Consider the following 15,638-nt stretch of genomic DNA (forward strand, 5'->3'; position numbering starts at 1 on the left):
GCTGGGGAATAAAATTGTAATATTGCTGCTTTGAGAAAAAAATTCTCTTAAGTCCTTTTCATGTAAACTGGTGGTTTGATAGTATTATTTTCATTTGTGTTTTTCCTCTCATTTGATTGTTTTCAATGGTTGAACAAAGAAATTATATGCTGCTATGCATGAACCAGATGGAGTAGCTGGAGTCAGTGCAATCCGAAAGGCAGAACCGTCTCTAAAAGAACAGATCCTTGAGCATGAGAGCATTGGCTTACTGAGGGATGCCACTGCTTGTTATGACAGGGCCATTCAGCTAGAACCAGACCAGGTAAGATGATGCATGAAAGGCAACACAATGTAAAGAACACTATACAAGGAACTCTGGAAAACTTAGTTCACTACTGTCTCTACCAGTGTCCCAGTGTGTTTGGAAACCATTTCATCATCTCTGAGCTTGAGTTTTCAGATTGATAAAAGTGGAGACTTACATTAGATCTCAAAGATCCCTTCCAATCCAAATTTCTATGACCTTATATATCCCCAAATAAATTAGATTATTACAGAGTATATTTATATTAAATTGTGTATTAAATTACTCTAAAATTTATATAATTTTAGTTTGCTATTAAAAGTATAAGACATGCACCAATTTTTAATAATAATAGTGATTCTCTAGTCTAAGGAACTTCTTCAGATTTCACATGTTCGCTGCCAACATCTGAAACTTTGAAATGGTCCCTTAGAAACAATGAACTACAATTATTCTTGGGGATATGGGGAGAGGGGTTGAGAATTGTTGATTTATAATTTTGGCTTAAATTCTTTCGAATCTTAGAGTATTTTGTCATATTTGCCATGTTCACTGTCTCAATGTACAGGGTTTTTATTTTTCACAATCCATTGTTTTCAGCTTTAAAAAATATTGCATAATCCTATTTAACTTGCTTGTTACTAATTCCCAAAATCTACATTAATAATGTTGTGACCTTGAATTTTCATTTTCTGTTACAATATGACAAATAGTCTTTAAATAAAATAGTAAAGAGTGCTTTTTACTTTTATATTTGATCTGAACCAAAAATTAGACCAAATCTGGAAAAAAATAAGAGATTTGAGTTTTTAAGGTTGTCTGCATTTAAACAAAATTCAGATGTTGTATGACATTGGTAGGAGGCTCTGCCATATACCAAGCAAGTTGACTGCTAAGGATGCATAAGCTCAATGAGCTAAATAGTATTTTTTAAAATAAATATTAAACTGCCTTTTGTTCCCAAGATATATTTGAAGTCACAATTGTTATTTTAAATATTTTAAATTTTTAGATCATTCATTATCACGGTGTAGTGAAGTCCATGTTAGGTCTTGGTCAGCTATCTACTGTAATCACTCAGGTGAATGGAGTGCATGCTAACAGGTAATATATTTTTAAAAATAATTTTATTTTGTTGTAGCTTAATGGGGAGTTTTTAAATCAATGAATTGGGTTGACATAATGATTACTAAAGTAATGAAATAGTTTTGTTTTCATGCATTGGAGATAAGCACTTTCTCATAAATTGATCTGGCACTTAACAGTTTATCTTCTGTCCAAAGAGTCGTCCTTGAATTAGAGCTGCGTTAAGACAGAAACCTTCCAGAATTTGCTTACTTCTGGTGAGGCTCATCTAGGCACTTCCAAATGGTGTCTGAGCTCTCCTGTGTTATCAGCATCCATTATTGTCTGTGTTGGGGGCGGGCGGGGCGAGGGGGGGGGGTGCCTTTGTGACTGAGATGCATGTGGAATACCACTCGACACTGTGTGGGTTGATTTCCCCAAAGGATTGATGAAAAGCAAAGCAACCTTCCTTTCCTAAAGAAACCAAATAATACCAAACAGAAAATAACACTTGTGTGTGGCAAAGTGAAGGTCACACAGTTCTAGTTTGTAGTTTCTAGCTCTTGAAGCTGCCATACTCTGAGACCTGAAAGCCTTGTTCTTTAATGTGTTTACCAAGCCCCAATTGGCTTTTCTGGGCAGTGAGATCTGGTCAAAAGGAATAAGATATTAGTTAACCAAAAAGCACAAAACTGTTTTTACTAAGTACAGTTTCTGTGCATTTCAAACTGTAATTTATAAATACCACTATTCTGAAGTGTCTAAGATCAGAGAAGCTTACTGTTAGTCACATGGTATCCGGTAGTAGAATTTATGAAATGACTAGAGGCCCAGTGCATGAAATTCATGCACGGGGAGCGGGGTCCCCTCAACCCAGCCTGCACTCTCTCCAATCTGGGACTCCCAATCCCTGGGATTGGGCCTAAACCGGCAGTCGGACAACTCTCTTACAATCCTGGACCGCTGGCTCCTAATTGCTCACCTGCCTGCCTGCCTGATCGCCCCTAACTGCCCCCCCCACCCCCCACCGCCGGCCTGATCATCCCTCACTGCCTCTATGTGCCGGCCTGATTGCCCCTAACTGCCCCCCCCCCCCACTGGCCTGGTTGCCCCTAACTAGTCCCTGCTGCCAACAGGGTCACCCTCAACTACCCCCTCCCTACTGGCCTGGTTGCCCCTAGCTGCTCCCCCACCCCTGCCGGCCTGGTCGCCCCTAACTGCCTCCCCCGCCGGCTGGTCGCCTCTTACTGCCCCCCCCCCCCCCCCCCGCCAGCCTGGTTACCCAACTGTCCCCCTCTGCCAGCCTGGTCGCCCCTAACTGCCCCCCCTGCTGGCCTGGTTGCCCTCAACTGCCCCTCCTGCCAGCCTGGTCGCCCCTCACAGCCTTTCCACTGTCCTGGTCGCCCCATGCAGCCTGCTGTGCAGTTGTTTGGTTGTCTCTCACTAAACCCCTTCTGCCAGCCTGGTTGCCCCATGCAGCCTGCTTGTTCAGTCTTTTGGTCGTCCCTCACTAAGCCCCCTGCTGGCTTGGTTGCCCCACATAGCCTGTTTGTTCAGTCATTTGGTTATCCCTAAATAACCCCCCTGCCAGCCTGGTTGTAGGCAGCCATCTTGTGAGGGTGTGAGGGTTAATTTGCATATTGCCTCTCTATTATATAGGATGGTGGAAATTTTGCAGAAGCAGGAAAAGGATAGGTTATATGTTTTACTAATCGAAGTGTTTCTCTAGATTAGTTGAGAGACCTTATGAATAAAAGGGTTGCAGAAATTTATAAATTTATCATGGCTCAAACCATGGTATCAAGTTTCCTTATGATGCACACTGGACAGTTAGATTCCTCATCTTTTCTTGGGATCTGTAAAATGGCACCTCTCAATATTCAGTGAATCATGCTGTATCACATTGGAGCAAATGGTCGTTGAGGATAGGTGTTTTCAGGGGGGTGATACTTGCAATTTAAACAAATATATGTCCAACATTATTGTGCTTGACTTACACAATCATTCTTTTAAATGTACTCATTTATGAGGATAAGTTTTTACAGCCTGATTCTCATTGTCATTTGGTACATTTTTGGTATAATGCTTGATACACACACCCTCCGGATAGTAAATCATACTAATTCTCCTCAGATTTTTATTCTAACATTTTGTTTGTCTGGCATCTAGTGATAAACTTGTAAAGTTATTAAAAATTATAGTTTTGAAAATTACATTTCTATTATATTTCTTTTGGCCTCCTTGTTTTCGATTGTTTATGGTGGTATTCATATTTAGAAATTAGAGAATATTCAATATTTATGCTGTTATTTTTTACTAGAGGGCCCGGTACATGAAATTTGTGCATGGGGGGTTTCCCTCAGCCCAGACTGCACCCTCGGGGGATGTCTGATTGCTGATAGACCCCCGGGGATCAGGCCTAAACTGGCAGTCCCTCTCACAATCCAGGATGCTGTATGCACCAGTGACCATACTTTTCATACAGGTGAAAGGCATCTTGCTGTTGTATGGGCAGCTACATTTTTTTGCCCTGATTATAAAAAGTAGTACATAACATGATCCTTCCTAGGCAGTAGTACCATTTTCCCCATCTTATGGGTGGAAAAACTGAAATAGAAATTAAGTAATTGGCTTTGTCACATAGTTATAAGTGTCAGAATCAGGGCTGACTACAAAATGTGCAAGCCAGAGTCCATTATTGTCACTGCTGCATCATCCTGTTTTTTCAGTATTAGCGTAGCCTGGCTAGGTTTTAATTTTATATCTAGGAGACTGTTCCCAATATATAGGGTAGGGTCCCTAGGCTTGGTCGGTGATCAGGGCCGATCTATCTGTTGGGTGATCAGGGGGCCCCCGACGGCACCTTCCTTGGCTGGTGGCCTGGCACTGCCCGCTGGCCGGCCCCACCCCCTGATCACTGCCGCTGGTCGCCTCCCTCTTGGGATGCAGATGCTCAATGCAGGAGCTGCCCCATGGTGATCAGTGTGCATCATAGCAACCGGTCATTCCGCTGTTCTGTCAATTTGCATATTAGAGTTTTATTATATAGGATTTTTAGAAAGAAAATGAAATAAATTTGTTACATTTCTTCATGTGTTTTTACTAGAGAAAGAACAAAAAGGACTTTTTAAAAAAATATTTTTATTGACTTCAGAGAGGAAGGGAGAGAGTGATAGAAACATCAATGATGATGGCTGTCTCTTGCATGCCCCCTACTATGGATTGAGCCCGAAACCTGGATATGTGCCCTGACTGGGAATTGAACCTCCTAGTTTATAGGTCAAAGCTCAACCACTGAGCCACACAGGTCGGGAGGGAGGAGAATGGAGAGAGGGTGCAGAGAGAGGGACATTGATCAGCTGCCTTCCACCTGCACGCCAACTGGGAATCAAACCCTCCACCTTTTGGTGCAGGGGACAACACTCCAACCGAGTTACACCAACCAGGGACCAGGGCACCTTTTTTATAATATGAGGATATGTATGCCTTTCATTGTTATTAGTTAATTAAATGTAAAATTGTGCCTTGCCCAGGATCTAGCATGTAGCAGGTATTCAGATGGTATGATTAATAAAAAAAAACCATGGCAAAAGTCTAGCTTCTTTTATATAGTCATGATCTAAAATATCACTAGTTATCTTAGTGTCACTTAAGTAGAATACTTATAAAAAATAAAAAAATAAGTACCTATATTATACTGGTTTTACAAGCTCACATTTTGAAGTTACTGAAATAGTTTAAGAATAGGTATAGCCCGACCGGGTATCTCAGTGGTTGAGCATCGACCTGTGAACCGGGACATTACCATTTGATTCCTCAGGGCACATGCCTGGGTTGCGGGCTTGATCCCCAGTAGGGGGCGTGCAGGAGGCAGCCAATCAATGATTCTCTCTTATCATTGATGTTTCTATCTCTCTCTCTCCCTCTGCCTTCCTCTCTGAAGTCAATAAAAATATATTTTTTTAAAAAATAGGTATATATTTTAGTTAGCTACTTTTATATCCTTTGTTATGCCATTGACACATCATTTGTCACTTTCTTATGCCCTAATATGATGTCCTATGTACTCCCCACCTGCTCCTGACCAATTGCACCATCTCCTATAATTTTATCTTAAATTTCACTCATAACCCCAGGTTATTGGAATTGATTACCTCTGAATGCATGGATGTTCATTTGGCTTTTATTCCTCCTTTCCCTTTGTTCAAGTGAAGCACAGAGCTAACCTTACAAATACATTTTGTAATTATCCAGGTACTAATTCTGTTCTATATGGCTTGACTCAATTCATCACAAAATGGCATTTTTAAAAATATGGCTTTATTAATTTGAGAGAGAGAGGGAGAGAGAGAAACAGTGATTGGTTGCCTCCTGTATGCACCACAACTGGGGGCTGAACCCACAACCGGGCATGTGCCTTGACCAGGAATCGCACCAGTGATATTTCAGTGCATGGGACGATGCTTAGCCAGCTGAGCCACATTGGCCAGGACAGAGAATGGCATTTTTAAATGGCCCTATCACAAGTAATTATTGAAGAAATGTTTTCAGAAAATGGGAAGATTAAAATTTGGGAGATACTTTTTGATAGACAATTATTTTGTATCTAAATACAAAATACAATACAGTGCAAATACAATAAATAGAACAATAAATAAATGCAGTATATAGAGTATCTAAACTAATAAAAATAATCTTTAAATGCCACTTTACATTGAAATAAATTAAAGCTTAATATGGCTTCTTTTAATAGGTCTGAATGGACAGATGAATTAAACACATACAGAGTGGAAGCAGCTTGGAAGTTATCACAGTGGGATTTGGTGGAAAATTATTTGGCAGCAGGTAAAATTACTTCTTAAAATATAAGTTGTTTTAAGATGCCATAAATAGACTAAGTGTCTAAGCAATAGTCATAATTAATCTCTCAACTTGTTTTGTGATTGCTTTGTTTAGTTGTCAAAATGAAATCATCTGTTCAGTATTTCTTCTGACAATTTTACCAAATGAAATAAAACTTGTTCATAGACCCAGCTCTCATTAATTAACTCTTTGTTTTTCAGATGGGAAATCTACCACATGGAGTGTCAGACTGGGGCAGCTATTATTATCAGTCAAAAAAAGAGATACCACAGCTTTTTATGATACATTGAAACTAGTGAGAGCCGAACAAATTGTACCTCTTTCAGCTGCAAGCTTTGAAAGAGGCTCTTACCAACGAGGATATGAGTATATTGTCAGGTATTTCAAAGTTCCCATATTTATATTCCTGGTCTATAAGTGTCATCTGATAGGCTTAGAATGCTTTGATTAGTAAATAACTGATATTATGTTTATTATCATGCATAGCTAAACAAAATAGCTTTTTCATTCTTTAACTCACAATCATTCTATATTTTTCCCTTTTTATTCATTTACTAGAGGCCCGGTGCACAAAAATTTGTGCACTTGAGGGGTTCCCACAGCCTGGCCTGTGCCCTCTCACAGTCTGGGACCCCTCAGGGGATGTCCACCTGCTGGCTTAGGCCCACTCCCCAGGGGATCAGGCCTAAGCTGGCAGTCAGACATCCATCTGGCAGCCCGGGAGCCCTCAGGGGATGTTCACTTGCCAGCGGGGAGCAGGCCTAGCTGCAGTCGGACATCCTTAGCACTGCTGAGGAGGCGGGAGAGGCTCCCACTGCCAGTGCTGTGCTGGCAGCTGGCAGCCTGGCTTGTGGCTGAGCAGAGCTCCCCCTGTGGGAACACACTGACCAGCAGGGGGCAGCTCCTGCATTGAGCGTCTGCCCCCTGGTGGTGAGTGTGTGTCACAGTGACCAGTCATTTCCAGTCGTTCTGCTGTTAGGGTCAATTTGCATATTACCCTTTCATTATATAGGATAGAGGCCTGGTGCATGGGTGGGGGCCGGCTGGTTTGCCATGAAGGGTGTCCCGGGTCAGGGTGGGGGTCCCTCTGGGGTTCCTGGCCAGCCTGGGTGAGGGGCTGAGGGCCCTTTTCAGACTGGCCAGACCCCCTTCAGGGTGAGGGGGTCCCTCTGAGGTGCCTGACCAGCCTGGGTGAGGGTCTGAGGGTCGTTTTCAGGCTGGCCACACCCCTTTCAGGGTGGGGGTTCTCACTGCGGTGCCTGGCCAGCCTGGATGAGGGGCTAATGCTTTTTGCAGGCTGGCCAAACCCCCCCATCACCTGCACCCCATGGGGGTGTGGCCAGCCTGGGTGAAGGCCGTTTTCAGGCTGCTGAGGGCTGTTTTCAGGCTACTCACAGCCCCTTCAGGGTGGGGGGTCCCACTGGGGTGCCTGCCTAGCCTGGGTGAGGGGCTGATGGCCGTTTTCAGGCTGGCCACGCCCCCCCCCCGCCCCTGGGCAGGTGGGAAGCTTGGCTTCCTCCATTGCTGAGGGCAACCCAAGCCTTCTGCTTGCTCCAGCTCCATGGCCATGGCTGGCTGGAAGCAAGTATCTGGGATTTATTTATCTTTTATAATTGAAACTTTGTAACCTTGAGCGTAGCCCAAGGCAGGTCAGGGCATGGGGGAAGCTTGGCTTCCTCTATCGCCCGGAGCAACCCAAGCCTCCTGCTTCCTCCAGCTCTGTGGTCGCCACCATCTTAGTTGGGTTAATTTGCATGCTTGCGTCTGATTGGCTGGTTTCAGTTTAGCAGAGGAATGGATAATTTGGATGTTTCTCTTTTATTATACAGGATTATTATTATTTTTTTTTCCTAATCTTCACCCAAAGACATGGTCATTGACTTTTTTTGAGAGGGGAAGGAAGGGAGGGACAGAGGCATGGAGGGAGGGAGAGAAAAAAAAAAAACATCCATCAGTTGCTTCCCACACTTTCCCTGCCGAGGGTTTGAACCCAAAACCCAAGCATGTGTCCTGGCCAAGAATCAAACCTCTGACCTTTTGGTTTATGGGATGGTGCTCCAACCAACTGAGCAATACTGGCCAGAGCCATCTTGTAGTTTTTCAAAAACATTTTAACATACATTCTATTAGTTGGGAAGGCAATTTTGAGACTTCTAAAAAAATAACTAGAAAAATTTTATATTTGTCCTGATGTAATTCATAGTTTATTTTTTACACAACTAACCTAAGTAATCTAGACATCTGTATTTGACACATTGGTCTTCACTACTTATTGGTCCCCTTCCCTTCTTCTCATTTAGAAAGGCATTTGACATTTCGCCCCCCAAAAATGCAGGCATTACATTACTAGAAAGGAATGTTAACTTATAGAGGTAAGAAAGAAATGATGGAAAACATTTTAGGCCTGTTAGTTCATCTGAAGAAAATAATTAAACATGTTCTAATTGAACTATAATAAAAAAGATAAGTAAGCAATTTTTCTTTTTTTTTTTCAGTTAGCATTATCTATATTTTTTATAAGCCCCTTTGGTAACAGCTTAATGAAAGCAGAGATTGGACCACCAAAATTATTTCTGTTCTGTAGTTGTATCTTGAATACTGAGTGAATCATAGGCTATTGTGAAAGTATGAGTGCTTCCATTACACTTAGGAAAAAATCAACTGTATAATTTCTCATTTTTTGCTGGCATTTACTATGCCAAGTCCTCTTATGGGCAAATATTTATGTTAACATATAATGGATTCATATTTTCTTTTATCTTCATAAAGGTGATAAAGTTTTATTTTCATAAATTTAAATTTAGTTTTATATATCATTCTAATAAGAATTTGGGGATCATAGTAAGCACTAAATTTTTTAAAGTATGTTTAAAAATATATCTTTATTGCCTTAACCAGTTTGGCTCAGTGGATAGAACATTGGCCCTCAGACTGAAGGGTCTTGTGTTTGATTCCGGTCAAGGGCATATACCTTGGTTATGAGCTCGATTCCCAATAGGGGGCATGCAGGAGACAGCTGATCAATGTTTCTCTCACATCAATGTTTCTAACTTTTCTATCCCTCTCCCTTCCTCTCTGTAAAAATCAATAAAACATAAAACACATAGAGGTAAGAAAGAACAATAAAGATATATATATACATTTATTGATTTCAGAGAGGAAGGGAGAGGAAGAGAGAGATAGAAATATCAGTGATGAGAGAATCATTGATTGGCTGGCTCCTGAATGCCCCACACTGGGGATCGAGCTGGGCTAAATATTTAAATCAACATCATACTATACCCAATATGAAAAGATGTTACTGTTTATATTTACTAAGAATATGTATTGGTTAAAGTTCTTCCAAAGAAAACTGCACATTTTAGATTTTCATGGCTAATTTAATATACATGCATTATATATGAGATTAATAAGGATGAAGATTATATTATTTTAACATTGCCTCTATTTGTCTCTAGATTACACATGTTGTGTGAGTTGGAGCATAGCATCAAACCACTTTTCCATGAGTCTCTAGGCGATAATTCTCAAGAAGATTCTCTAAACTGGGTAGCTCGACTAGAAATGACCCAGAATTCCTATAGAGCCAAGGAACCCATTCTGGCTCTCCGGAGAGCTTTATTAAGCCTCAACAAAAGGTTTTTCCACACTTTGTTTTAAAATGTCAATTATTGTGAATTTAATATTGTATTTGCATATTACTTGGGGGTATTTATCCTTCCTAATTTTCTCTCTGAATCTCTATTTTTTTGTTTTTAATTGTCAGGGCTACTCTACATAGTTGAAACTTAAGAATTACATGTACATGCAATATATCTTTTTTTTTAATGTTAAAAAAAACCAGGGGGAGGTACAGATATGGGTCATTAATAGGTCTTCATAGACTTATTGATAAAAATGGAGTACTTTAAGAAAATTAAAAGTATTTTTTTAGCAAATCTTTGATTTCTTTGAAATAGTGTATTAAGAATGTTCCATGTTAGAAAGAGGTATTTTAATTGTCATTGAATACACTTAAAAATGCTCTTTTCCTCCTGTTCTGTCACATTTCTTTAGACAAGATTACAGTGAAATGGTTGGAGAATGCTGGCTACAGAGTGCCAGAGTAGCTAGAAAGGCTGGTCACCACCAGACAGCCTACAATGCTCTTCTCAATGCTGGAGAATCACGACTTGCTGAACTGTATGTGGAAAGAGCAAAGTGGCTGTGGTCCAAGGTAACACCAAGGGAATATCATCATATATATATGTATTTTGCAGATTATGTACTTTTTCTAAAGGCCTGAGTGACCGACAGTGTGTAATCTCAATTGAGAACCCTCTTTTTCTGTCACCTTTTTTCTTCATTACCTACCATGAATGGGAAGGAACTATTCTCTCTATCCTGAAGACCCCAAATAGTTTTCCATTTCAAGACTTAAGTGTAGTTCTTTCAGTTTTCACATGTTTTTCATTATTTTCTTGAGGGACGTGACCAATTTTACTTTGTTTTAACCTCCTATATGTATAAAGAGTGTATGTAGTAAGATATCAAAAAATATTTGTTAAATGAACACAACATTGTCCTTATTCACATCCTTGGCAGATACTTAGTTTTGTGTGGACTTGTCAGTACTTACCGTCAAGATTCACTTCCAATTAATCTAGCTTGTTAGGAAGGGCTTAGCTTCAGCCCAAAAGTCTCCAATAGTCAGATTAAAGCTAAATATCTTAACTTGCAAAGCTTATGCCCAATATTTAAAAGGTTGTTATTTATATATCTCCTCATGTTTGCCACCAGTTTAGTATTAGCAGTAGGTATAGCATGTTCTGAAGTTGACATTTACCAATTATAGTTGGTACCACCTGTGGCTGGACCAACTTCATGGTGGCTGAGAAACGACAGGAGGGAAGATGTTTCCTGGACAGACGGGAAGTGAAAGTAATAATTCAGGCTGCTTTGGTTAGTGCCTGATCATTTTCTGAGCTAGTATAATTCTATAAGTTGTAATACCTTAAACACGATATGTTAAAAGTGCAGTTCATCATCTAATAATTCAGTGCCATTTCTTCTCCCATTTTCCCTATTTTTCTAGGTAGGACTCTTACATTCTCTCATCCAAGATATCAGGGCATCATCTTGACCTTCCTACCCTCCCTCACTTTTCACATCCAGTTGGACACTAAACCTACCTTAGAAATGTCTTTTAAATTATCTCCCTCTTATTTGTCTCTGCTGCTTTTATCCATTCCATTTGTAACCTATAACAATGTTAATAGCCTTTTTGGCAGTCTCACCTTTTCTCTGTATACATTACTGCCGTCTGATGTTTCTAAAATTCATGTTGAATCATGTTCCTCCCCTGATTAAAATCCTTCAAAGTATTCTGTATGCCTTTAGCATTAAGTCTGAACTAGACTACAAAAGTCTGAACTAGAAAGTACAAAAGGCCCTTTGTGATTGAGTTCCAGTCTGCCTCTTCAGTTTCAGTAACAAACCCTTTAGGCTTCAGCTAAAACCAGACTACTCACTTTTCTACCAATTAAAATTATTTTTCCTTCGACCAAGAATGTTTTTTACTGAATTCTCTGCAGGGAAAATTCGTACTCATTATTTAATACCTAATTCAGATCTTCCTTATTTGGTAACCTTTCCTGACTGATGCTTTTCTCCATTTTCCTATATTTTCAGGTATATTTAGAGGACTCCCTTTACCCCATTATGTCTATGTATATTCCTCTGTTAATAGTACTTAACACATTGGGTTGTTATTTTAGGTACATAGTCTATTTCTTCACTTGACTGTGAACTTTTTTAAGCCAGAGATTTGGGTTTATTCATTGTTTATCCCCAGTCATATAGACTTATTTTCAGTTCCCAGCACTTTGATCGACTACAAAATGAATGAGTATATGATTATGAATTTTACACGAAATGAAGCAATGTTACCTTTTTAGGATTTTACTTTTATAGGATGGAAATAAGAGCTGAACATGAAACTCAAATGGACCTACACATAAAATATCTAATGAACTTTAAATCCTAACAATTGTATTTGTTTTTCAAAAAATGGAAATATGTTCTTAAATTAAAAGATTTGTTGTTGCCTTTTTTCTTTTAGGGTGATGTTCACCAGGCACTAATTGTTCTTCAGAAGGGTGTTGAATTATGTTTCCCTGAAAATAAAACTCCAACTGAGAGTAAGGACATGTTAATCCATGGTCGAGCTATGCTGCTAGTAGGCCGATTTATGGAAGAAACAGCTAACTTTGAAAGCAATGCAGTTATGAAAAAATATAAGGCAGGTATAGTTATAATACAATTTCAATAAGAAACTCATTCTTTTGTTTTGTTTTTGAAAATGGATCAAATTATTTTAAAGTCCAGATGGAAGAATACATGTATAAAAATAGCCAAGAGCCCTGGCCAGTGTGGCTCAGTTGGTTTATCATTGTCCCATGAAACAAAAGGTCACCAGTTCTATTATAGATGAAGGCACATGCCAGAGTTGCCAGCTAGATCCCCAGTAAGAGGTGTGCAGAAGGCATTCAGTCAGTGTTTCTCACATTGATTTTTTTTCTCTCTTTCTCTCCCTGTCCCTTTCTCTCTCTCTAAAGGCAATAAAAAGTATAATTTTAAAAAATAGCCAGGAAACTTGTTTGACTTTTAGTGCGTATATAGCATAAGTATATAGCTGGAGGAACTATTACAAAGTAAATACACTCATGAAACCATCACCCAGATTAAGAAGTAGAATATTATTAGCACTTCACAACCCACTCTTTCACTCTCATTCCCCAAAGTTAGCTACCCTAGCCTGAATATTTTTGAACAAACACAATATATACCTTCCTTACTAGTAGTTATTAAGATTTACTAGGTACGTAGATGGTGTTATAAGACAGATACTTCTCAGTAACCCATAGATCAGAGAACAAATTGCAGTGAGAATTGAAAAATACTTTGAACTGAATGATAATAAAAATATGACATGTGATGCAGCTAAAGCCATTCTTTTTTATTAGAATATATATTTTATTGATTTCAGAGAGGAAGGGAGATGAGGGAGAGAAAGAGATAGAAACATCAATGTTGAGAGAGAATCATTGATCGGCTGCCTCCTGCACGCCTCCTACTGGGGGTTGAGCCTACAACTCCAGGCGTGTGCCCTGACCAAGAATCGAGTTGTGACCTCCTGGTTCATAGGTCAGTGCTCAACCATTGAGCACACTGGCCAGGCAGCTAAAGCCATTCTTCAAGGGAATTTAAAATGTTATTTACATGTATTAAAAGAAAATAAAGGCTCACAATTAATGAGCCTTAAGTATCCACCTCAAAGTGTTAGAAAAGGGAACAAAAATTTTTAAAAAAACAAAGAATGTAGAAGTTAGGAAATAATAAAGTAAGAGACAGTGGCTATAATTTGTGAGGCAGATTACCTGAGAAAGAGAAGTTAAACAGACAAAAAGTTATAGATCTGTATAGGTAGCCACCTGAATCTTTGATTAAGGCCCATGGTGTACATACATAACTCAAAACTCTATGAGGCCCAGCTGGAAGCAGCTGCTGAGGAAAGAACAATTATGGGGAAACTATAAAAACAACAATATTGCCCTAACCGGTTTGGCTCAGTGGATAGAGCATCGGCCTGCGGGCTCAACGGTCCCAGGTTCGATTCCAGTCAAGGACATGTACCTTGGTTGTGGGCACATCCCCAGTGGGGAGTGTGCAGGAGGCAGCTGATTGATGTTTCTCTCTCATCGATGTTTCTAATTCTCTATTCCTCTCCCTTCCTCTCTGTAAAAAATCAATAAAATATATTTAAAAAAAAAAAAAAGAACAATATTTGGAGGGCACATAGACCCTTTGATGTAAATTATCAGTGCCAATCTTTTGAGACACAGGATAGAAAAAGGTAAAGTGTGATAAGTATATCTGGAGGGCAAACTGAGAAAAATTAGTGTATGTGTCAAAACTTATTATAAATGTACTAGAAGCGCATTGCACAAAAATCTGTGCCCTGGGGGGAGGGGAGGAAGGGTTTCTCATCCCGCTCTATGCCCTCTCACAGTCTGGGACCTTTTGCTCCTTACTGCTTGCTGCTCCTTACTGCTTGGCTGCTGTTCCTTAGCGCTGCTGCGCAGGCAGGAGAGGCTCCCACCACCGCTGCTGTGCTTGCCAGGCGTGAGCCTGGCTTCTGACTTAGTAACGCTCCACCTGTGGGAGCACACAGACCACCAGGGGGAAGCTCCTGCATTGAGGGTCTGCCCCCTGGTGGTCAGTGCGCATCACAGCTACCGGTCGTTCTGGTCGTTGTGCTGTAACAGTTGCTCAGGCTTTTATTATATAGACTAGAGGCCTGGTGCACAAAAATTTGTGCACTCAGGGGTCCCTCAGCCCGGCCTGTGCCCTCTTGCAGTCTGGGACCCCTCGGGGGATGTCCCCAGGGGATCGGGCCTAAGCTGGCAGTCAGACATCCCTCTGGCAGCCCAGGAGCCCTTGGGGGATGTCCACTAGCCAGTGGGGACCAGGTCTAAGCTGCAGTCGGACACCACTGTGCTGGCAGCCGTCAGCCTGGCTTGTGGCTGAGCAGAGCTCCCCCTGTGGGAGCACACTGACCACCAGGGGGCAGCTCCTGCATTGAGCGTCTCCCCCATGGTGGTGAGTGTGTGTCACAGTGACCAGTCATTACCAGTTGTTCTGCTTTTAGGGTCAATTTGCATATTACCCTTTTATTATATAGGATAGAGGCCTGGTCATGGTTGGTGGCCAGCTGGTTTCCCCTGAAGGGTGTCCCGGATCAGGGTGGGGTCCCTCTGGGGTGCCTGGTCAGCCTGGGTGAGGTGCTGAGGGCTGTTTTCAGGCTGGCTGCGCCCCCCGGCTACCCAAGCTCCCAGCCTCTTCTTTTTTTCTTTTTTCTTTTTTTTCTGGGATTTCTTTATCTTCTATAATTGAAACTTTATAACCTTGAGCAGAGCCCAGGTCCGGCTGGAAGCCTTTCAGTCCACAGGCCAACGCCCTATCCACTGATCCAAACCAGCTAGGGCCACTATTGGTATCTTGGTAGGCATTGTGTTGAATCTGTAGATTTGTTTGGGTAGTATGGCCTTTTTAAATGATATTAATTTTTCCTATCCATGGACATGTTATATGATTCCACTTGTTTGTATCTTCTTCAGTTTCTTTCTTCAATGTTTTACAATTTTCTGAGTACAGGTCTTTTATATCCGTGGTTAAATATATTCCTAGGTATTTCATTCTTTTTGGAGCAGTTGTGAAAGGGATTCTTACTTTCTCTCTCTCTTTCTTTCTTTCTTTCTTTCTTTCTTTCTTTCTTTCTTTCTTTCTTTCTTTCTTTCTTCCTCTCTCTCTCTCTCTCTCTCTCTCTCTCTCTCTCTCTCTCTCTCTCTCTTTCTCTCTTCCTTTCTTTCCTTTCTTTCATTTT

General features: G+C 40.7%; 1 protein-coding gene across 1 annotated transcript in view; it reads left to right on the top strand.

The window, feature by feature from the left end:
• Positions 1-15,638, top strand: part of ATR (ATR checkpoint kinase) — a 199,601-nt gene that overhangs the window by 145,331 nt on the left and 38,632 nt on the right. Inside the window, exons 29-35 of the mRNA XM_081086154.1 lie at positions 140-304; positions 1,299-1,390; positions 6,105-6,196; positions 6,415-6,592; positions 9,673-9,852; positions 10,271-10,430; positions 12,315-12,494. Coding sequence (XP_080942280.1) covers positions 140-304; positions 1,299-1,390; positions 6,105-6,196; positions 6,415-6,592; positions 9,673-9,852; positions 10,271-10,430; positions 12,315-12,494 — 1,047 coding nt within the window. The remainder of the gene's footprint in view (positions 1-139; positions 305-1,298; positions 1,391-6,104; positions 6,197-6,414; positions 6,593-9,672; positions 9,853-10,270; positions 10,431-12,314; positions 12,495-15,638) is intronic.

The sequence above is a fragment of the Myotis nattereri genome (genome assembly GCF_964212035.1).
Source record: "Myotis nattereri genome assembly, chromosome: 3".
In the NCBI taxonomy this organism is placed as follows: Eukaryota; Metazoa; Chordata; class Mammalia; order Chiroptera; family Vespertilionidae; genus Myotis; species Myotis nattereri.